Source organism: Myotis daubentonii, chromosome X (genome assembly GCF_963259705.1).
Source record: "Myotis daubentonii chromosome X, mMyoDau2.1, whole genome shotgun sequence".
Lineage (NCBI taxonomy): Eukaryota > Metazoa > Chordata > Mammalia > Chiroptera > Vespertilionidae > Myotis > Myotis daubentonii.
Window position 1 is genome coordinate 29,237,345 of NC_081861.1, and position 23,493 is coordinate 29,260,837.

A 23,493-nucleotide genomic window follows, 5' to 3' on the forward strand; every position below is an offset into this window, starting at 1 on the left:
CGTGCAGGAGGCAGCCAATCAATGAATCGTCCTCATCATTGATGTTTCTATCTCTCCCTCTCACTTCAACTCTGAAATAAATTTAAAAAGTATAAAAAATACACACTTAACAGATCAACCAAAGGACCTGTATACATGCATATACTAGTAAGCATGACCAATGGACACAGACAATAGGGGGATCAGGGCCTGTGCTGGGGAGGAGGGGTGGGAGCGGGCTGGGAGAGGTCAATGGTGGAAAAAGGAGACATATGTAATACTTTCAACAATAAAGAATTTTTAAAAATACACACTTAATTTCATTTCATTTAAATAATAATCTTAGCAGACATTAATGACATATTTGTTTGGATCAATATAAGCAGATCTAAATGTAAACAAACAATGCATTTAGTTTACTTCAGCCCATATGGAATAGTAAGTAAATATCATCCGATTGGCAGTAACACCCAAAATATGAGATTGTGTTCAACCACAATGTTAGTTTCAATGATATGATTATACTGTGATTATGTTAGGCAAACGTCCAACTAGAAGAATAAAATTTTAATATTTAATGAAATGTTACTCCAAAGCCCAAATTAGCTAATTGTTTGGGGTCATTTTCCAATTCATGAAAAGTTTATTTTTTTAGATACAATAAAAATTAATTTTAATCATATATTTAACTTCAATTCTGATACCACCCCAGGTTGTGACTTTGAATTGGATTCTCCCCCTGCTTTTCTTAATTCCCTACCTAGTCCAACCTCATATTTTTCTTTTACCTGATCATATGTCACTGACTCCAAGAAAACTTCAAAGAGTGCATGAAAATATCTCACAAATTCAGTCCAAGCAAGAGCCCTCGATGTGCAATACCACAGTACAGGAAGCAAATTCTTCAATTAAAACCCATGTATAATGTAAACGAATTTCACTGTCTTCTATGTAACAGATATTGGATCCAGGGAATTCATCTTTTTAAAGTATGTTTTTATTGATTTTAGAGAGAGAGGAAGGGAGAAGGAGAGAGAGATAGAAACATCAATGAGAAACATCAGTATTTATCAGCTGCCTCCTGCACGCCCCCCACTGGGGACCGAGCCCACAATCCGGGCATGTGCCCTGATCAGGAATCAAGCCAGGGACCTCCTGGTGCATAGGTGGACGTTCAACCACTTAGCCATGCTGGCCGGGCCAGGGAATCCATCTTTTGAAGAAAACCATGGGACAAAATGTTCCTTTTAAGGCATTAAAATTTAAAAATGAACTTACAAATATTCACATACTTCTCTTATTGACATGGAAGGGTTACATAATAGACATTCATATGAAAAACTCATGGTATAAAACAGTATGTACAAGGTAATTATATGTTTAGATCTAGATTTGGTAGATATATCTTAAATGTAGTACCCTTGATATGGTGTGATAAAAATATCACTTTTCTTCTATGGTTTTCCTCCCCCAAAAATAAAAGCATCAGGTAAATCCCACTAAGGGACATTCTACAAATACCTGACCAGCACTCCTGAAAACTCTTAATGTCATCAAAAACAAAGAAAGTCATGAACTGCCACAGCTCAAAGGACCATAAGGTCCTTTCTGCCATAAAGGATGAAATAGTGCCCATTTGCAACAACATGGATGGATCTTGAGAACATTATGCTAACTGAAATGTCAGTCAGAAAAAGCTAAGAAGTATATGATTTCACTCATATGTGGGATATAAAACTGAAACTCGTGAACACAAATAGCAGTGTGGTAATTGCCAGAGGGGAGGGGTGAAGAGAGAAGGTTGTCCTAATATAAGGTGACAGAAGATTTGACTTTGGATGGTGGGCACACGGTGCAGTATACAGATCTTGTAACATAGAAACCCACACCTGAAACCTGTATGTTCATGTTGAGCAATGTCACCCCAATCAACTTAATGTATTTTTAAAAAATAAATGTAATGTGGTAACTAAATATAATGGATGGGATCTTGGAACAGAAAAAGGACATTAGGCAACTGGGCTACTGTAGCTCAGTGACTGAGCATTGACCCATAAACCAAGAGCTCCCTGGTTTGATTCCTAGTCAGGGCACATGCTCGAGTTGTGGGCTAAATCCCCAGTGGGGGTGTGTGCAGGAGGCAGCCAATTGAGGTCTCTCTCATTGATGTTTTTATCTCTCTATCCCTCTCCCTTCCTCTCTTTCTAAAAAAAATCGATAATTTTTTTTTTTTTGCTGTTCCATTTTTGATAAAAAAAATTTTTAAAAGAAAAAGAACATTAGGCAAAAACTAAGAAGATTTGAATAAAATTTGCACTCTATTAATAATAATGAGTCAATATTGATTCATTAATTATAACAAGTGTACCATATTGATGTAAGATGTTAACAATAGGGAAATGGGTATGTGTTGTAAGGAAACTGTACAATCTTCACAGTTTTTCTGTAATTTAAATGTATTTTAAATAAAAGTTTATTTAAAATATATCTAACTGTGGTTACCTCTGGGTAGTAGGATTTTAAGTGAACTTTGTGTTCTTTCTTTTGAAGTACATAGTTTTCTACAATTAACATGCATTGCTTTAGTAATAAGAAAAAATAAAATTTATTTGTAAAAGTACATGAATTTCCATTTTATTCACCAAAATAGCATGAAAGAGATTAACCAAAAAACATATATTCATGTATGCATAGCCCATGGAAACAGACAATAATGTGGCGAAGGCCTGGGTGGGAGTGAGGGCTAGTTATAGGGTAGCAAAGGGATGGGAAATGGGGGACAGCTGTAATAGTGTCAACAATAAGAAATTAAAATTATAGGTATAGATCAGATTTACTTACTGTGCACAGACAAGGTTTCTTTTTTATGTGGATTTGCAAGCCCTAAGTATCCACAGTCCCATTTGGAAAATTTTACCTTAACCTTAGATGAATCTAAAATCCTGTTCATAGTACAGTCTTTCCTGATCACTCTGAAGTATGCTGAACTTTCCAGGCTATTTGAAAACTTTTGGAATCCCCAGTTTAACTTGTTGATACCTTTCCCTATGTCAGATGCATTCCCAATTGATGTAATTAATTTTTAATTAATTAATTAGGGTTAGATAGAGGGAAGAGTAGGGTAAGAGGTAATCTACCTATAAATTATGAATAGTGGAACCAAGTTCACACCAAAAAGATCTTTTCCCAATCTTAATATGAAATGCTTATATTTTCTGACACACAAATATGTGCCAAAAAAGATATACTTTTTCAAGCTAAATGCTCTTTATTTGCATATTTTTAATTTTAGTTTGCAAATTAACATAATAGAGAGGGGGGAAATAAAGGGCTTCTTTCCAATAAGGTACCTGGCACACTGTACGAAATGAGTACAAGTTTCCTTCCTTTTGTTATTAGATCCATGGCTCTTGCATCTTTTACACCACTTACTTGCCCTTGGATGTCATCTTAAATGTTCAAAAATTCATTCCCATCCTACCTCATGGTTTATAGAGCAAGGCTGGAGGGGCAAGGATGAAAAAGGGATGAACCTCATTTTAACCCATTAATTTTTTTTAGTGCCTCCTAGGTGCTGGGGATACAGGCCTGGCACAGAGCAATGTACAATAAATATTTGTTGAGTTAATGAACAAGGTTCCTGCCAATGGGGACTTTACACATCAGTGGAGGAGACAGACAAACACACAATTAAAATACAGTGTGGAAGTACAGTGTTGTATGGGATCACAGAGGTGGGACACCTAACCTTTTCTGAAGCACCCAGGAAGGCATTTTGAATGAGAAGACATCTAAGCTAAACCCCAGGGGATAAAGAGGAGTTAAGTGGGAGAGGTGGTGAGTACAGGATAGGAGGAGTTGGAAAAGTGAAGAGTACAGAAGCAAAACTACTCATGGTATATGTAAGGAATAATTTAGATATATGGGGCATTCCTGTAGAGCAGTGGTTCTCAACCTTCCTAATGCCGCGACCCTTTAATACAGTTCCTCATGTTGTGGTGACTCCCAATTTCATTGCTATAAATTGAACATAATTAAAGCATAGTGATTAATCACGAAAACAATATGTAATCGTATATGTTTTCCGATGGTCTTAGGCGACCCCTGTGAAAGGGTCGTTCGACGCCCAAAGGGGTCGTGACCCACAGGTTGAGAACTGCTGCTGTAGAGGATTTATAAATGAAAAAAGTTTTAAAGTCAGTTTTGAACCAAATTAAGGAGATCTTCAAATGCCCAATTGAAGAATGTGTGTTTCATGGAAGCATGAAGCCATTATCACTTATTTTTCAGTAGGACACTGACTGACATGTACAAAGTAGTTTTTCAGAACAATATTCCAGGAATCTTGGGTTGACCTGGAAGAGACAGTGCTAGAGGTGGAGAGAAGAATAATGAGGCTCTTGCAGTGTGAGGTGATGAGAACCTTAACTAAGATAGTGAAAATCAGAAGAGGTGAAGGCAAATGGATGCAGGAAATGTTCAAGAAGTTGAATCATTAGCACTTCATGGCCTTATCAGTGTAAGGGAGAAATGGAGATGAGCCATAAAATAGATACTCATTAAGTACATGTGCTTCATCAGTTGATTTGACTTGCCATGGTTCTCAAACATGATCTTGCATCAGAATCCCCTGCTGAGCTTATTACCACATAGATTGCTGCGCCCACCCATTGAGTTTCTGATTCAGTAAGTCTGCGTTGGGATCTGAGACTTTGCATTTCTAACAAGTAATGCCACTGCTATGGTGATATCACTTTGAGAACCATTGGGTTATCTTATCATATCTTTTTCAGCATACCGGCCATTATGATCACGTTAGTCTTTTCAACAAATCGTTCGTCACAGGCAGAAGAATGAAATTAGACTTTTGACACACACTATATAAAAATTTACTCAAAATGGGTGAAAGACCTAATTGGAAGAGATAAAACTATAAAACTCTTAGAGGAAAACATAGGTTAAATCTTCATGACCTTGGATTTGGCAGAGCATTCTGGTATGATACTAGAAGTACAAGCAACCAAAGAAAATACAGATAAATTGAATTTAATCAAAATAAAAAACTTTTGCACTTCAAAAGAAACTATCAAAAGAGTAGATAATTTTGTTCATTAGATTCCACATTTCAGTGAAATCATATGATGCTTGTCTTTCTCTGATTGGCTCATTTCACTTGGCATTACTCTCTCCAGGTCCATCCATCCTGTCACAAAGGGTAAATTCTTTTTATGGCTGAGTAGTATTCCATTGTGTAAATGTACCATGGCTTTTTTAGCCATTCTTTTACTTATGGACTCTTGGGTTGTTTCCAAATCTTGGTGAATAAGAAAATAGAGACAGTCTCATAAATAGAAATAAAGCTGAACACTGTATAGGTTAGGGGGCTGTGCTGTGGGGGTAGAGGGATTGAGCAAAAAAGAGAAAAAAAGAAAAATAACTCATGGACGTGGAAAACAGTGTGGTGATTTCCAGAGGGAGGAGGGGCAAGGGAAGGTGGGGGAGGGGATAAGGAGGATGAATGGTGATGGAAGGAGGCTTCACTTGAGGTGGTGAACACACAACACAGTGTGTAGATGATGTATTGTGAAATTCTGCAACTGAAACCCGTATAATTTTGTTAACCCGTGTCACCCCAATAAAGTCAATAAAAAGGAAAAATAAAGAAAGTAGAAAGATAACTTATAGAATAAGATATCATATTTGCAAATCATATGTCTGTGAAGAAACTTGTATCTGGAATATATAAGGAACTACTAACAACTCAATAATAAAAAGACCAATAATGCAATTTGAAAATGAAAAAAAGTATCTCAATAAACATTTCTACAAAGAAGATATACAAATGACTGATAAGCACATGGAAAGATGCTCAACATCATTAGCCACCAGGGAAATACAAATCAAAGTGACAAGATACCATATCATGCCTACTAGGATGGCTGGAATAAAAATGTCAGACAGTGCCCTAGCCGGTTTGGCTCACTGGATAGAGCGTCGGCCTGGGAACTGAAGAGTCCCGGGTTTGATTCTGGTCAAGGGCATGTACCTTGGTTGTAGGCACATCCCCAGTAGGGGGTGTGCAAGAGGCAGCTGATCGATGCTTCTCTCTTATTGATGTTTCTAACTCTCTATCCCTCTCCTTTCCTCTCTGTAAAAAATCAATAAAATATATTTTTTTAAAAATGTCAGATAGTGACAAATGTTGGAGAGGATGAGGAGAAACTAGAACACTTATGCACTGCTCATGAGAATGTAAAATGGCACAGACACTTGGAAAAGAGTCTAGTAGTTTTTTAAATAGTTACATCTAGAGTGATCATATGACACAAAAATTCTACTCCTATATATACTCAAGAGAAATGAAAATGAAAATATATGTCCACACAAAAACATGAACACAAATGTTTATAGCAGCATTATTTATAATACCAAAAAGGTGGAAATGCGGAAATAATCCAAATGTCCATTAATTTATGAATGTATAAACAAAATGTAGTATGTCAACACAAGAATATTATTTGGCCATGAAAAGGAAAGAAGTACTGATTTAAATGTTACCACATGGATGAGCCTTGAAAAGATTATGTTAAGTGAAAAAAGCCAGTCACAAAAGACCACTTATTATATGAGTCTATTTATATGAAATGCCCAGAATAGGCAAATCTATAGAGACAAAAAGCAGATTAGTGATTGCCTAGGGATGGGGAAAATAGGGGGATAGTAGGGCAGCAGCTAAAGGGTTTCTTTTTGAGGTGATAAAAATGTTCTAAATTCGACTATGGTGATAGCTGTACAACTCTGTGAATATATAGATATAGATATAGATATAGATATAGATATAGATATAGATATAGATATATAGATATATAGATATATAGATATATAGATATATAGATAGATATAGATATATAAATAATAAACATGTAAATTGACCATACCTTCACTATGCTAACCAGCCAATCAGGAGAGTATGCAAATTAACCCAACAAAGATGGTGGTTAATTTGCATAAGTAGGCACGAAGCAGCAGAGCGAAGACCGAAGGCGGCTCCGGCTGGAGCGAAGGCCTGGGTCCTGGGTGCCGGAGGAAAACCAGTGCCAGCAGCCAGGGGAAGGGAAAGCCTATTGCACGAATCTCTTCATGCAACAGGCCTCTAGTCTATATATATAAAAAGCCAGAGACCAGAATGCCGGAATGACCGGTCGCTCTGATGCCCACTGCAGACAGCGAACTGGCCTGATCAGGGGATGGGGCTGACTGGCCAACCTCCCACGGCCCCTCCCCGCAACCAGCCCTGCCCCTGTTCACCTCCCCCACCCCAATACAGGGCGGGGTCAGCTGGCCAACCTCCTGCAGCCCCTCCCCGTGGCCGGCCCCACCCCCGATGGACCTCAATCAGCCCGTAGCCCCTCCCCCCACTGTCCCTGTCCCTGATAGCCCACCCTACCCAATAGGGGGCAGGGCCAGCCGGCCAACCTCCTGCAGCCCCTCCTCCACCCAGCCCCACCCTGGATCAGCCCCCCCACTCCGATCAGGGGCAGGGGCAGTAGGCCAACCACCCATGGCCCCTCCCCCAGGCCGCTGGCCGCCAATCGGCTCCCCATTTGGGGGCAGGGCCAGCCAGCCTCCGCCCACAGCCCCTCCCCATGGCCGGCCACACCCCCGATCAGCCCCCACCACCCCGATTGCCCACAGCCCCTACCCCCAGCCAGCTCCACCTCAATCGGCCCCCCACACACACCAATCAGGGGTGGGGCTAACCGGCCAACTTCCCACAGCCCCTCCCATGGCCGCTGACCCCCAATTGGCCCCCCCACCCCATTTGGGGGCGGGGCCAACTGGCCAATCACCCGCAGTCCCTCCCCACAGCTGGCCTTGCCCTGATCAGGCCCTGATTGGGGTGGGCCAGCTGGCCAACCTCCCGCCATCTCCTCCTCCTGACAGGCCTGGCCCCAATCTGCTCCTATAGGGGCCAGGCCAGCCAGACTCCACCTGCGCACAAATTCATGCACTGGGCTTCTAGTAGTAAATAACATTGAATTGTACACTTTAAATGGGTGGTGTGAATTATATCTCAATAAATCTTTTCTAAAAATAATGCTGACAAGAAATCCATAGGAAAAAATAGGAAGTGAAAAGCCTTCTGGGCAGAAGTAATAACATAACAAGAGACACATGGGAAAGAAATATTATATGTATAGACTAGCGTAAGCAGTTTAATCAATTCATCACTTTTTAACAGTATATTGCTGGCACTGTTCTAGGCACTGGGATATGCAGTGAACAAAACTGACAATAACCTCTGTCCTCATAGGGAAATATATTAAATAAAATTCCCATTGAAAGCATATAGTATATTAGAATTGGACAAGTGCTATTGAGAACAAAAAAAATTGAAACAAGAGGGATCAAAGGTACTGTATTAAGGGGATGCAATTATATTTATTTTTTAATTGATTTTTTACAGAGAGGAAGAGAGAGGGATAGAGAGTTAGAAACATCAATCAGCTGCCTCTTACACACCTCCCACTGGGGATGTGCCTGCAACCAAGGTACATGCCCTTGGCCGGAATCAAACCTGGGACCTTTCAGTCCGCAGGCTGACGCTCTATTCACTGAGCCAAACCAGTTAGGGCGGGGGATGCAATTTTATATTGAGTAGTCTCACTACAGGAGGACAAGACCTAAGGAAAGGAAGGAAGCAATGTGCATGTGAGGAAAGAACTTGCCAGACAGATGGCACAGTAAGGGCGAAGGCTGGTCTCATCTTGGAGGAGCCAGATCATGTAGGGCCTTCTAGACAAATTTTTTTACAAGTTGAAATGGAAGTGTTGTAGCCTTTAATAATTTTTAAAATGCATATAGAAGTTTTTTTAAAGGTTCCTGAACTAGACTCTGGCTTCCCAACGTATATCTCCCTCTCAGCAGCCAGAGTCCCCACCCCACCACTTTAAAAAAAATGTGTATAAAACTTGATCTTCCATCAAGCTCTTGTTTTGTTTATATAAGTAGATGGGACAACTACAGACCCAGACAAGATGGAGCTCTGCTCAACTTTGGGACAGAAGGACCACAGTTGTCAGTAACAGAGATTACTTCCAATTAAAGATATTTTGTATCATATCATTTTATGTCTATTTACACAGCAAGGTCCAGACCTAAAACCACAAGGCAAGAGAATACTATTTCTCATATATTTGGAGTTAACTCTGACAAGCTATTGGTTATAATTTAAATGTATGCACAGGTTTTTTAAAGTAGCATTTAATACATAGGGGTTCCCTATTTGATATTTACACTTTTAAAAAGCTTCTCTAGTATTTAACCATAGTTCTTCTACAACTGTAAGGACTTTGACTTTACTTTGAGCAAATCACTGGAGGGTTCTGTGGCTATAAAAGGATTACCCTGGCTACTGTGTTGAAAAGACACTAAATAAGGAGTATTGTAGCAGTAAGCAAGTGCAGTTGGGATATTATAGCTATAGTCCAAGAAAGTGAAAATGGTTGCTTGAACCAGATTCATTGCAGTGGAGGTGCTAAGAAGTGATCAAATTTTGGATACACAGTTGACCCTTTAGCAACATGGAAGTTAGGGGGTGCCAACACCTGGACAGTTGAAAAGCAAGCATAAGTTTTGCCTCCCCCCAAATTTTTGTTGTCCCTCAGTATCTATTGGGGATTGGTTTCAGGACCACTCCTCAGATTCCCAAATCCGCATATGTTCAAGTCCCCTATGTAAATTGGCATAGATCAATGCATACAGCTAGCCTTTAGCATCCACGGGCTCCACACCAAAGATTGAGAGCAGCACAGGTATTTATTGAAAAAAGAGAAAAACCCCTGCATATAAGTAGACCCATACAGTTCAAATCCAAGGGTCAACTGAATTATGAAGGTAGACCTTCTGTTTCTCCACATGGATCAGATGGGGCATGAGAGAAACAGAAGACTCATGGATAACTGCAAGGGTTTGGCCTGAGCCATGTGAAAGCTGGAATTGCCATTTATTGAGATTTTTAAGACTGCAACAGAAGCAGGCATAGGATGAGACAGATGTAAGAAATATTAAGGAGGTAAATTTGGCAGGACTTGGTAGTTGTTTGGTTATGGGAAGCTAGGATGAAGGAAGAGGTGAGGATAACATCCAAAGTTCTGTTTTCTGTAAACGGTGAATGGTGGTACCATTTACTGTGATAGAAATCACAAGAAGGGGGTAAAGTTCTGGAGATTAAAAGAAAAAGCAATGATACGTTAAATATAGAAAATAGTAAGTTAGGACCAGTCAACTCCTTAGGCTCTCAAAGTGATCCTTTAAAGTAATTTTGTTAATCTTGTCCACATGGGAAGACCATTCACTGAGTTGATTAACACAAGTGCTGTGATCAGCTTCAAAATTAGATTTCTCTGTGTAAAATAATTTTGCATGTAGACTTTTAGGAACTGGTTCACTACAGTGGACTCACTCCTCCACGTGCACCTGCAAACTGCTAATCCCTTAGCTTTCTGGGTAACACAAAATTGAATTCTAGACCATTCAAAGCTGAAGGTCAAACCAAGACAATTTCTTGAGCCATGGTGATCTCCTTAAGCAGTCCACCTTGAGCAGCAACAATAGTCTCTCTCCCACTGACATTGTCACAGCAACAAGGAAATGTGTTGTCTCTTTACCTTAAAATCCAGAACATATATTTTATTTTTATTGCTATAAAAACTTTGAAAATAAAGGAAGAGCAGAGGTAGATGATTCTAATTTAATATTTTGCTGACACCTAGTGCCAGAACTCTGCATATTCAGCTAGCTGCTCCAAATTAAAAACAAAAGGATTTATACATTGCCATGAGTTTGAAACAGAAAACAATTTATTATAGCAAACAACAATATCGATCTTTACATTAATTTTCACACCATCTCGCATTTATATATCAGCCTTTTTAAAGCATTCAGACCGTAGTCCTTTTAAAGTACTAAGAATTCAATTTTAATGTGATTTCTTTATAGAGCATATGGAGGCCCCAGTAGGTTAGAATTTTACTTTCCATGGATCAATTTATATATATATATAATCTTCTTCATCCATTCATCTGTTTCCACATCTTGGGTTTTGTGACTAATGCTGCAGTAAAGATGGGAGTGCAGATATCTTTTTAGAATAGTGATTCCATTTCCTTTGGGTATATACCCAGAAGTTAGATTGCTGAATTAGGTGGTAGTTCTATTTTTAATTTCCTGAGGAACCTCCATACTGTTTTCCCCGTAGTGGCTATAACAACTCACATTCCCACCAACAATGCACAAAGGTTCCCTTTTCTCCACAACCTCAGCAACATTTATTTCTTGTCTTTTTGACAGTAGCCAAAGAATGACTCCTTACAGTATGCAATGATTTTGAAGAAACAGGCATTATTTGCACACATATACAGTGGGGCCTTGACTTACAAGTGTCCCGACTAACGAGTTTTTTGAGATACGAGCTGTCTCTTGGCCGATTTTTTGCTTTGAGTTGTGAGCTAAAATTCGGGTTATGAGCCAGCTTCAGATACCCCACCACTAGTTGGCGCAGCGAACGTCACAGTGAACGCCACAACATCAGCCCAGCATCACGTGTCTCACTCGTTCACTTTTTGATTTGACATAGGAGTAATTGAGTTACGAGCTCCATCATGGAATGAATTAAACTCGTAAGTCAAGGCCCCACTATAATTTAAAACAGGGTTTGAACTATTTTGTGGTAACTAAATCACATAGGCAGTAGAAGCATCTAAGAGACTTGAGTTTGGAAATGTTATAGCTACAGAAGCAAAGCAAAAAATTAAAATGTAAGGTTTATAAAATTGAATGTACCAGTTCTCTACTTTTAATCTGCCTCTGCTAGCTGTGTAATCTTAGACAAATTGTTTAACCTCCCAGAGTCTCAGTTTCCTCATATCTACACTAGGGATGGTGACAATAGTACTTGCTATGGGGTTGCTGTGAGAATTAAAGTGTATATACGATTCCAGATGCATAGCAAGTGCCCAATAAGTAATAGCTGCTATTGGCAAAATGGTATTAAAAAATAATTAGGCTTACCCTCTGCCTCCTCCTCCCTTGGAGTTTAATATGGTCCGTGTATCAAGAGAAGGAGATTCTCTGTGGTAAATGCTCCAGGATATTTTAGAAGGTAATTGTGACAACCTCAGCATCAGTAGCAGGTCCCACAGACCCAAGGTCGATGGCTCCTGGCAGGTGATGGAGGCATGTTTTCAGAGGGAGTATGAAATCAGTAGGAACAACCAGCTTTGCTCAAGGTTAGAGAAACAGGAGAATAAAGCTCACATTCTTTAACATTGCTTTAACACCCACTCACTGTTCTACAGTCCAAAGAAAAAAAATTGCTTTCTGAGGAACAAGGAGGTAATACAATGTAGACTCTAGGGTTAGACTGACCTGAGTTGGAATTCAAGCTCTGCCACTGACAAACTGTGTGACGTTGTATATGTCATTTAACTTCTTGGAGTCTTAATCCCATCGTTGCAAACTTGGGAATAATAATAGCACTTAAGTCTAAGGTTATTGCAAGAATACAGTGATATGATGAGTATAAATCACTTTGCAAATTCCTGGCATATAGTCTGTACCAATAAATAATTATCAATATACCATTAAATCATTCAACTTGCCATATCAAATACGGCCTTGATATTTGAACTAGCCTGATAATTTCAATCTGAAATAATCCATGTCTTTAGCTTTCTAAAGTTCAAAACTGATAATAATCACCATTTGTTATATACCTACCGTATTCCAGGCATTTAGGTACTTTCTCTTACTTAATCTTCAAAACATCTAAATAAGGTAGATATTACTTTTCCCTTTACACATGAGGAACAGGAGGCTCAGAGAAGGTTAAGTAACTTGCCCAGGTTATGCAAGCAGCACAGCCAATATTCGAACCTGGGTTTGGATGCCAAATCTACTTTTTCTCAGTAGAGTAGTGTCCCACCTTTGTAAAACCACCTTCTCTGACTTCCCACAGCCTTCAGGGGAAAGGTGAAGCCCCTCAGTTTACTACTCCAGGCTTTTCTTTACCTGCAGCCGTGGGCAAACTACAGCCCGGCCCTCGCGTTTGAAATGAATAAAACTATTGAAAAAAAAGACCGTACCCTTTTATGTAATGATGTTTACTTTGAATTTATATTAGTTCACACAAACACTCCATCCATGCTTTTGTTCCGGCCCTCCAGTCCAATTTAAGAACCCATTGTGGCCCTCGAGTCAAAAAGTTTGCCCACCCCTGTGCCTCTACTAACCCCCCTGGCCTCCTCGCCTACAGCTCAGTCACCTCTTCCAAAAAACCTTCTCTGGTGCCCTTTCTGAGTCTCCCAGAGCACCCTTGCCATATTTCTATCATGAAACTTGCCACACTGTAATGCAAATATTGATTTAATTGTCTGTGTTCCTCAAAAGGCCATGAACTTCTTCGGGCACTGTGTCTCATCCATCTTTACATTACCACTATCTAGCAAAGTGCTTGGCCTAGAGTAGAAAGTCAGTCAATGGGGATTGAATGAATAATTGAGCGAGTTGATAAATTAATGAATATTAAGCAGGGAAGATCCAAATATAAAGCCCTACCACTTTTTATAACAGTGGTGCTTACAGTGGGGTCCCTGGACCAACAGCAGTGTTATCTGGGAACTTAGAAATGTAAATTATTGGCCCTGCCCCCAGAATCAGGAATTCTGGGGGGCAGGGCCTAGCCATCTGTATTTTAACAACATTTCCAGGTGATTCAGATGCACGTAAATTAAGAGTATGGTTATACAACAGATTAAAATTGGCAATAAACATGCAGAAATAAACAACAAAATATAGTTATTAATACTAATCCCTTAAATTTAGTGGTACTTAATAGATTATAAAATGCTTTCCTATCTACTATCTTTGAAATTACAGATGAAATGGAGAGAGAAAATGATTAAGGAGTTCAGACCTGTTTTAGATACACTCTATTTAGTAGCTCACTGAGTTCCAAAGAACTAACTCTTTCAGCTGACACATCTGGAAAATAAGAGTCTTGTGTCTCTATAGCAGTGATGGCGAACCTTTTGAGTTCGGTGTGTCAGCATTTTGAAAAACCCTAACTTAACTCTGGTGCCGTGTCACATAAAGAATTTTTTTGATATTTGCAACCATAGTAAAACAAAGACTTATATTTTTGATATTTATTTTATATATTTAAATGCCATTTAACAAAGAAAAATCAACCAAAAAAATGAGTTTGCATGTCACCTCTGACACGCGTGTCATAGGTTTGCCATCACTGCTCTATAGGAATGTTTTCTTGACCAGGCTTGGGTAGCAGTGGCCTCTGTGGTAAGCAGACCTTGCCATGAAATCCCTTTGGTTGAATGAAGATTCCAGGTGGGCAAGGTTGAATGTGAATGAATGCTAATTGGAGTTGTAGGAAAGCTAAAGCTATGGGGAAGAAGGCATACTCAGGCTATAAGTATTTTTAATACTTTGTGCAGGCATGACGTCTCTGTAAGTGAAAGCTGCAGCTTGCAAAACTATATGATCCCATTCTCATTTAAAAAACATATTTTCACTCAGTAAAATTTTGTGAAAGGCACTAAAATATAATGGTGATTTTCTTTGGTTAGTAGGATCAGACCTTACATTTTTTTTTGCAAAGAACAATTTTTATAATGACAAAAAGATAAAAAAGATATAAAAATTGGTTCTGTGTACCTGGGGAGACCTACATGCAGAGCCAACAGCTGGTGTAGCTGGAGGAGGGATTTGAAAGGGACGATTGGGATCTTAAGAGGCTGGAAGGAGCTGGAAAGAATTCAAGACAATCGCTAACAAGGGGCCTCCTAAAACACTGAAATAAGAAGAGGAGATGTCCTGCTAGTTTTCTGCTAACTTGAAGGCAACTTCAAGCAAAAGAGAAGGAAAGCCCTGGGACATGGAAAGAACAGGGCTCCCCCTCATCCCTCCCCCAGGACTGTGAAAGGTCAGAGGGCTCACTTGGAAGGTGAAAGGGAGGGAAAATTATCCAGAACATTTAATGGCTCCAGGGCTCACAACTGAAGGACGTCTAAACTGGAAAGGAGGGATAAAATAAGTGAACAACTGGTGCCTGAAGCAAAACGTTTAGCACTTTAAACTTGCACCAAGCTAATTGCCTAAAACAAGAATTATGTGCCTGAAGCGCCTGTGTTCTGAATATAGTTTTGTACCCTAAAATTTTTTTCACACTAGGGTAAAAATTGTCTGAGTTCTTGAAAATGATTGTCCAAGCAATAGTTACTTTGGAGTGGAGGTTGATACAGAATTAAAGCAAAAGTTCCGAATCTCAAGGGCATACTCTCTGGAGAGGTTACCCTCCCCCTATTTTTGAGCCTTGTGAGTGGAAAGTTATTATTTGAGCAATTTACATTTATTAAGCAGATAGTGTTTGGAAGGCTAAGCGCTTATTCTTCACAGAGGCCCTATAAGCTAGATACAGCTATTATACTCAACTTTACAAATCAGAGAATGGAGATCTAGCTGGCAAAGGGCAATGTTAGGATTATCGGCCTCTGAAGCCCAAATTCTTCTATAACACTACCCTGCATTTGTTCGTCTTGAAAATGTCCTAAAGCAAGTAACAATAGCTCTAAAATACTAAAATTAATAATGCCTAGGGTGAGGTTATAAAGAAACCGTCATACTCTGTTTTTAGAGATGTAAATTAGTTTGACCTTGCTGAAGGACAATTTGGCAATATTTACCAGAAGAATTTGGAATGCAAGTACAGTGGGGCCTTGACTTACGAGTGTCCCAACTAACGAGTTTTTTGAGACACCAGCTGTCTCTCAGCCGATTTTTTGCATTGAGTTGATAGAGTAATTTGAGTTAATGAGCTCCTTAATGAGTTCCTTAAGGAGCTCGGTCTCAGAACAAATTAAACTCGTAAGTCAAGGCCCCACTGTATCAGTTTTTTCAGTTATCGCAGTACCGGAAATTCACCTGAAGTATTAGCTGGCAAGATATAGGTGTGTGGAAGATATTCAGTAAAAAGAACTAGGAGCAACCAGTATCTTAATAGGGAACTGGTTAACTAAATCATGGTTCTGCCATTAACAATACATGAGGTAGATCTATATGTTCTGAAATGGAAAAATCACCAAGATACAGCAAGTGTTTAAAAAGCATGGTACAGAATGCTGTATATAGTGAGATTACTTTTGTAGTAATTTAAAAACCACATATAGAAATTGGTTTGATAGATATACTAGCATATATATAATGTTTATTCCCTGAAAGGAAATACAAGCAGCTTTTTAACAATAAATACCCTTGGAAAGATTAACTGAGTTGTTTTATTATTTTTGTGTCATTTGGAGATATTTAGGTTTTTTAAAAAAATTATCAGCCCAGGACATGCTTAGAGAGAGGAAAGGAGGAAAGGGGAAGAGAGGGAGGGAGGGAGGGAGGGAAGGAGGGAGAAGGGGGGAGGGAGGGAGGGAGGGAGGGAGGGAGAGAGAGAGAGAGAGAGAGAGAGAGAGAGAGAGAGAGATAGAGAGAAAGAGAGTTATCAGTATCTTGTTTTTCAGTCTTACAATATATATCTTGGCCATTTTTTCATATTGGCACTTCTCTTGTTTAATAGCTGCATGGTATCCCAATTTGTGAATGTACACACACACACACACACACACACACACACACACATTACTTTTGATCATCTATTGGAGGACATTTAAATGACTTCCAGTTGTTTGCTTTCCTAGATGCTGCTATAATGAATCCCCCTCTTAAGAAAGTTTAGAGCAGTGGTTCTCAACCTCGGCTGCACATTAGAATCACCTGGGAATCTTTTTAAAATCCTGATTTCTGGGCCTCATCCTCCAGAAATTCTGTGTCTTTGTCACTAATGTTGTGGCCTCAACCCTTAACAAAAAAAAAAAAAAAAAAAAAAAAAACACAAAAAAAACCCAGAATTTCCGGAGGATGAGGCCCAGAAATCAGGATTTTAAAAAGATTCCCTGCCGAAACCGGTTTGGCTCAGTGGATAGAGCATCAGCCTGCGGACTGAAAGGTCCCGGGTTCGATTCCGGTCAAGGGCATGTACCTGGGTTGCGGGCACATCCCCAGAAGGAGATGTGCAGGAGGCAGCTGATTGATGTTTCTCTCTCATCGATGTTTCTAACTCTCTATCTCTCTCCCTTCCTCTCTGTAAAAAATCAATAAAATATATTAAAATAAATAAATAAATAAAAAAGATTCCCAGGTGATTCTAATGTGCAGCCAAGGTTGAGAACCACTGGTTTAGAAGGATCTTCAGACTGAGCATGACATTTATCAACCTTGTAGTTGCTGAGAGCAACCCAGTGGGACTCTGTCCTGAGGGGAGGAGTATGTTTTACTGCGTGGAGAAACAAAGAACTCTCTCCAAAACACTTTGACCAACACATTCAGAGCTATTAGAGTTGCCAACAGGTGGGATGACCTCAAAAAGAAGAGCAGCCTGCTCTGGCAGTTTAGTGACAGTGCAGAAAGTTGGCAGACCGCTCAACGCTGATTGCTAGATCAGAAGAGGAATTTCTAGACTCGGTTACAAGCAGGGCTGGTGCAGCACTGTGGATTCCACCAGACAGTCTGGAGACAGCTAGACAAGGAGATGGGCAGCAGAGCTCCAAATCAGGCAACAGCACATGTGGAAGAAGCAGTGACCTATGGGGAAACCCGTAACTCATAGACCAAACCTCTTCCAGCAGAGGGCAGTGTCTCAGATATCAGGCGAGCCCCGGACCATCTGGAGCCAGAGCTGAGGACTTCACTGGGCTGATTGCACCAGCCCTAGGCCGAAGAGAAATTGAACTAAACTGTCCTTTGGATACTGTAAGTGACTTTGGGGAATACTCAGGGAGAGACACAGTAGGACTTCTTTACACTACTGTGATTTGCCTGTTTTCTATTATCTAACAATTTGAGTTTGGTAATATTTTTATACATTTTGGCCATTAGAGCTTGCAGGCAAGGAGTTTGAAGTCAATTTAACTGGTCTGGCCATTGAGTCTCACAGGTTTCTGGGTGCGTGCCTGAATCAAAGAGGGAGTGACATTCCTAAAATATAACCTAGCTTTCTGGGCCTGTGGATCTGACACAAAGTTTACAAATAGAAAGTTGGCAGAGGGAAAGATATGTAAGAAGTACCAATTTTATCTAAAAATAGAAAGTTAGTGTTTAACACCAGAGTCTTTCCCTTTGGAATTTCAATGACTATGAAGGATGGCCGTTAAAAACTTTGAGGAAAAGCCAGCTTATAAATTGCTGTGCATGCAGATAATGAAAGAACAAAAGAGGTTAATCTGCTGGAATAAACAATTTCCAATCAAATCTTCCCTGAGTATTGTTTACCTTTCCTGCTGGGTAGCTTTGTTGGAATCAAAGGGAGGCAAAGCTGAGTTGGAGCACCTGTGAAGTCTATTTGCAATCCTTTTGTTTTCTGAACCTGGTGACAAGAAAGAGGAGTGACTTTTGGCATTTGCTGGTAGAGTCAAGGCAGATTTGTCAGAGGATAAAAGTACTGTGTATTTAATTATTTGTCAGGCACAGCTAAGTAAAACACAAAACATAGGAAATCAGAGCAATAGTGAAGTCTGGGGGTAATTTGCATGCATTTCTTAGAAAAAACTATCATTTGAAAAAAAATACCAGCAAAGAGAATAAACTTTCTTGGCCGTTTTATGTTCCTCGCGACTTCTAGTCCAGGGATGTTTGGCGTTCTCCGGTCGTTAGATAATTATTGGCCGTCCTGCACAGGCCAACGAGCTCATCAAGTACTCAGGCGGAGCTGAGGGCAGCTGAGACAAGGAGGGGCTTCAATGGCTTTGGGGTGGGACTGTCAGCAGCAGCAGAATCAGCAGCAGCTGCGGGCTGGCGCGGAAAGGAAGGGCGCTGGAGGTCCTCCGAGAGGCCCTTTGCCAAGGCCACAGCCCCGACCAGAAACAGTACCCAGCCGTCTAGCTCAGCAGGGCGCGGCCCGAGCGCAAGGGCCTCGTTCCGAAGAGGTGGGACTTTCCCCACCGGAAGTGATCCGGTCCAGTCTCGGGGAACTGGGGCACCTCAAGCTAGTGTGTCAGGGAAACCCTTCCGGGTGTGTGCTGGGGGTGGGGGGTGGGGGGTGGGTGAGGAAAAAAAAGAGGTGGGTTTGCCTGGAGTCTCTGCGGGCCGCCGCCTCCAGGACGGCACCCGCCCCTCTCCCCTCTGCGAATAGCAGCGCTGGGGCGGCGGTGAGACTGAGGAGCCGGCCCGTAGCCATGGCCTTGGCTTGACTGAGCCTCCCGGGCGGCCGGGCGGGTGCAGACAGTAGGGTAAGCGGCGAAGGCTGCGTTGGCGGAGACAGCCGGTCGGGGGTGGGGGGTGCTGGGGGAGGCTGTTGGTTTGGGGCCGGGGGGGGGGGGAGAGGGGTCAGGCGGGTAACCTGGGCCCCTTTCTCCCATCCCAGGCCGGACAACGCCCGCGGGAGCCGCGGCTCTGAGACCCGCCCGGCGGCAGTGGAGGGAGCGGAGCCCACAGGCCTAGGCCAGCTTAGCAGCGAGAGCAGGAAGCGGGGTCCCTGGGCCCCTTTGTGTGAAGGGCGGGGGAGAGGTGGGGGCAGCCCCTGGCTGCGGGCTCCTCCGTCACTCGCCTGCCCGCCAGGGCCCCAGATCTGCGGCTTCCAGCCCTCGCCTCGAGGGGCGCGTTTCTTCTCCCCACCCTCGCCGGGCTTCTCCTGGAGCGCCCTCCTCCCCACGCCCCCTGCCTGGGCTTTAGTTCCTATAGGAGGGGCATTTACCATCTCATCCCCACCCACCCCGACACTTCGCTCTCTCCCCTCCCCCCGCCTTTAACTTCCTCTTCTTTCCCCGTCGGGCCCTCCGCTTCTCTGCACTCTCCTCCCCAGTTCGCAGATTTCCGCCCACCTTCCGCCTCCCCAGCCGCACCGCAGCTAGCGGGGCGTTATTTTTCCTCCCTCGTGCAGGAGTGGGTGAAGGGGAGACTCATGAGGGAATACAAGGTGGTGGTGTTAGGGAGCGGAGGGGTTGGCAAATCTGCCCTGACTGTGCAGTTTGTCACTGGGACTTTCATTGAGAAATATGACCCCACCATTGAAGACTTCTACCGCAAAGAGATCGAAGTGGACTCTTCCCCGTCCGTGCTGGAAATTCTGGACACCGCAGGAACTGAGCAGTTTGCCTCCATGAGAGATCTCTACATCAAAAACGGTCAAGGTTTCATCCTGGTTTATAGTCTCGTTAATCAACAGTCTTTTCAGGTAACCAAACCAAGTCTTGTAATTTGTTAAAAGGGGGTGTGGTAATCCTACTTTTACTTCTGGTTTGCTTGAGCCGTGCGTTAATGACTATGTTTTGCTTTTGAAAGTTAGACATGGCGCATTTTTGAGGTTACCCCTGGCATGAAAAAGTATTGGGCTGTTTCTATAGAGAGTAGTAAAATAACAACTGTCAACAAATATTTTAAACTTTTTTTTAAGCCAAAGAAAAGTGAAAAAGAAATAGGTCATGCCGCGTATATTTAGTTTGGAATATAACTTTCTGAAGTTGCTTGTTCAATTCAACAAGTATTGATTAATATACTCAACAAAACATTGACAAATAATCTCGGGTAAATACAACATTATGGAAGGAAAATTATTTGGAGCCTAATATCTGTTGCATATATAATTGCTTTGTGGTTGCTTTCCCCCACCCCTTCTCTGTGCTCACCCAAGTTTCTCAACCAGATTCATAAATCTTAGTGCTGCAAGACGAACTTGAGAACTGCCTTCTAGGCATTTTACTTACTTGGGGCATGTGAAGGAAAAGTTACTAATTAAAAATGTAGAATGCCCCTCCTTTTCTCCAGTTATCCAAATTGTTTCTGATAACACTATCAAAAGCACGGGGATCTGGGAACATTGAACAAATGCAGATTTATAATCCTGGCTGGGTGGCCAAACTGGAGATGGTCCAGTTTCCTCGGAAAATCTGTCCTGTCCTCCATTAAGAGACAGGCTGAAGGTTTAACATTATTTTAAGAGATGCAATAAATGTTGCTATTTATTCCTTGAAAATACCTCATATTGACCCATTATATTGACCTCCATTGATTTAGGAAATGGATATTTTTCTACATTTAAAGGTATTCAGTTAATGCTGCTTACTTAAGAGACATTAAGTACTTTAAGTCAAGGCAATGTGCTAATTCCACTTTTCTTAGTATTTTAAAGTACTATAGTGAACTTTTTCAGTAACCACATATAGCACTGCAGGATTTTTTTCTTTTAAAGGTAATAATTCCAGACGAATGAATAAAAGTTATATTGACCAAACTCAAGTCCATCTTATGCAGGCTTAAATTCCAAAGCAAGAATATCATAACAGCGTTTCCCCCCCAAAAGTAGTAAAGGTGCTATTTGGCAGGCATTTTCTTTCTGAAGGATCTTGGGAAATTTGTTATTCTATGAGCTGACTCTCTTGAGGCTGGAAGTTTTTTGAACGGTTTTTCATAGGATTTCAATTATATCTACTTCTGTTATAGCCATAAATACGCAGTGAAAATTCTGCAATTATTTCAACAGAGCCTTAAACTCTTTTAAACTTAAATGCCATAAGTTTGGATTCTCAGCTGAACTTGGGTTCCCATGAAGAGGCAGGGAAAAAGAAACTTAACCATTGAATTGATACATGATCATATAAAATTGTTGCAAATATCACATAACTATGTTTTTTGTTAATTTTCACAGCCCCCTCTTTTTTCTTCATCCTACCTGTGAATATTCTGTTTACTGTAACTAAATTAATCACACATTTATATTTAAGTTAAAACTTTTAAGTTATGAAAAATCAAAAAAGTATATATAATGTTAGTATAAAATCTATGATACTGTCTTTAATCAATACCTCCTCCCCCCAAGTTGATGCTACTGGAGAATTGCTAAGGCTCTTATCTTTCGTGATTGGTTGTAACTACTTACAAAAAACAATACACTTGGGGTAAAATTCAAGTTGTAAACCCGAATGTAGGCAAAGAAAAGTATGACTTTTTCCCACCCAGATTTTCACCTGCCTGTCCATCCCAGGAGCTGCTCATTGTTACAATAGTTTCCACTATATTTAACATATTTTGAGGTATTTAATTTTACTGAGATAAAAATATACCATTAAATTTAAAATGAAACATATAAGTGCAGGAATCTATTTTTAACTTTGTTCTAGGCATGACACAGTGTTTTTGTTTCCACCTTAAACACTTTTCTCTCAAGTGCTCTTACTAAATGGCTAGGAATGCATAGATGCTACAATCCTGTGCTAGGATATCAAGTGTTAGGAGGAGTGATGACAAGTTTGCAGGTTTAAGGAGATGGGCAAACACCTTTATATATGAATGGATTCATCATATTTGGGAACTTACTCTTTAAATCAGTATAGACTGTGGGAAAGAAGTGATTAAATGAATCCTAAAGTTAGTGTGCAACCTACATTTTATATTCTTGACAGAAATCCAGCAGGTAGAGTCTGTGGAAATAATCTAGTGCCAACTTTAATGGAGAAAATGACATTTTCTCTATTTGGGTGTGTGGTTTTATTTTGGATTCAGCTTTACTCACTGAGGTGTGAGCTCTTATGAGATTGTAATACTTCTGTTATGGTTATGCAAACAGCATAATTTTTTTTTTCTTTTTGTGATTGTTTGAATAGGATATCAAGCCAATGAGAGATCAGATTGTCAGAGTGAAGAGATATGAAAAAGTCCCACTAATCCTAGTAGGAAATAAAGTGGATCTGGAACCAGAAAGAGAGGTTATGTCTTCAGAAGGCAGAGCTCTGGCTCAAGAATGGGGCTGTCCTTTCATGGAGACATCGGCAAAAAGTAAATCAATGGTGGATGACCTTTTTGCTGAGATCGTCAGGCAAATGAACTATTCATCCCTGCCCGAGAAGCAAGATCAGTGTTGTACAACTTGTGTTGTCCAGTAAAAAAGATAACCTCAATCATGGCCATACCGAGCAGGTTAGTCGTTGATGGAATCTTATGAACCAGAGAGTGTTTTGTTTTTGATCATATATAACAAAGCCGGTTAATATTAAAACACATTGTGCTACCTTAAATGTCTTTATTTTTAAAGTAACATTTCCCTTTGCACAAAATAGTCAACATTCAATGCCAAATGCCTGAAAAATACAGAAAAGGGAAACAAAGGTAAGAAATTGCTTGTATTTCCATCAGAAGATGTATTTTTTCAAGTGAGTTACTGCTCTCTTTCTGCTTGATTGATAACATTCCTATGGGTTGGGGTGAGTTAAAGGATAGTACACCTTTTCAGTGTTTTGGTGATTTAGCATCCAGAACGCACAAGAGAGCATCCGTCAATAATTTCAAAAGATGATTAGTTTTGTTCTCTACACTTTTCTATCCTTGACTAGAGAGCTGCTATAATTGAAATCATCAATTTACTAATCACCCAAATGCTTGATTTAACAGAATGATTATTTA

General features: G+C 40.6%; 1 protein-coding gene and 1 long non-coding RNA gene across 3 annotated transcripts in view; one reads left to right on the forward strand and one right to left on the reverse strand.

Moving 5' to 3' along the window:
• The window catches only part of LOC132224819 (uncharacterized), a 30,903-nt gene extending 12,130 nt beyond the window's left edge, over nt 1–18,773 (reverse strand). The window contains exons 1-2 of the long non-coding RNA XR_009450736.1: nt 18,670–18,773; nt 18,373–18,466 (exon numbers count right to left, since the gene is read on the reverse strand). This is a non-coding gene — a long non-coding RNA (uncharacterized LOC132224819). The remainder of the gene's footprint in view (nt 1–18,372; nt 18,467–18,669) is intronic.
• A 66-nt stretch (nt 18,774–18,839) lies between these two features.
• RAP2C (RAP2C, member of RAS oncogene family) lies at nt 18,840–23,010 on the forward strand. Of its 2 annotated transcripts, XM_059679921.1 has the most exons (3): nt 19,131–19,328; nt 19,463–20,272; nt 22,698–23,010. In XM_059679921.1, the coding sequence occupies exons 2-3, from the start codon at nt 20,000–20,002 to the stop codon at nt 22,974–22,976; spliced, it is 552 nt and encodes a 183-aa protein (XP_059535904.1). In that variant the 5' UTR covers nt 19,131–19,328; nt 19,463–19,999; the 3' UTR covers nt 22,977–23,010. The 2 variants fall into 2 exon arrangements, with proteins under 2 accessions (XP_059535903.1, XP_059535904.1); XM_059679920.1 differs by lacking the exons at nt 19,131–19,328; nt 22,698–23,010 and adding an exon at nt 18,840–19,111 and having other exon boundaries at nt 19,463–20,001.
• Nucleotides 23,011–23,493: the final 483 nt, after the last annotated feature.

Bases quoted from the DNA above. Each gene is read 5' to 3' on its own strand.
- RAP2C (XM_059679920.1), top strand. From the start codon at position 18,840: ATGGCTTTGGGGTGGGACTGTCAGCAGCAGCAGAATCAGCAGCAGCTG. The intron at 19,112-19,462 runs GTGTGTGCTGGG...CTCCCATCCCAG, and splicing joins TGTCAGGGAAACCCTTCCGG to GCCGGACAACGCCCGCGGGA.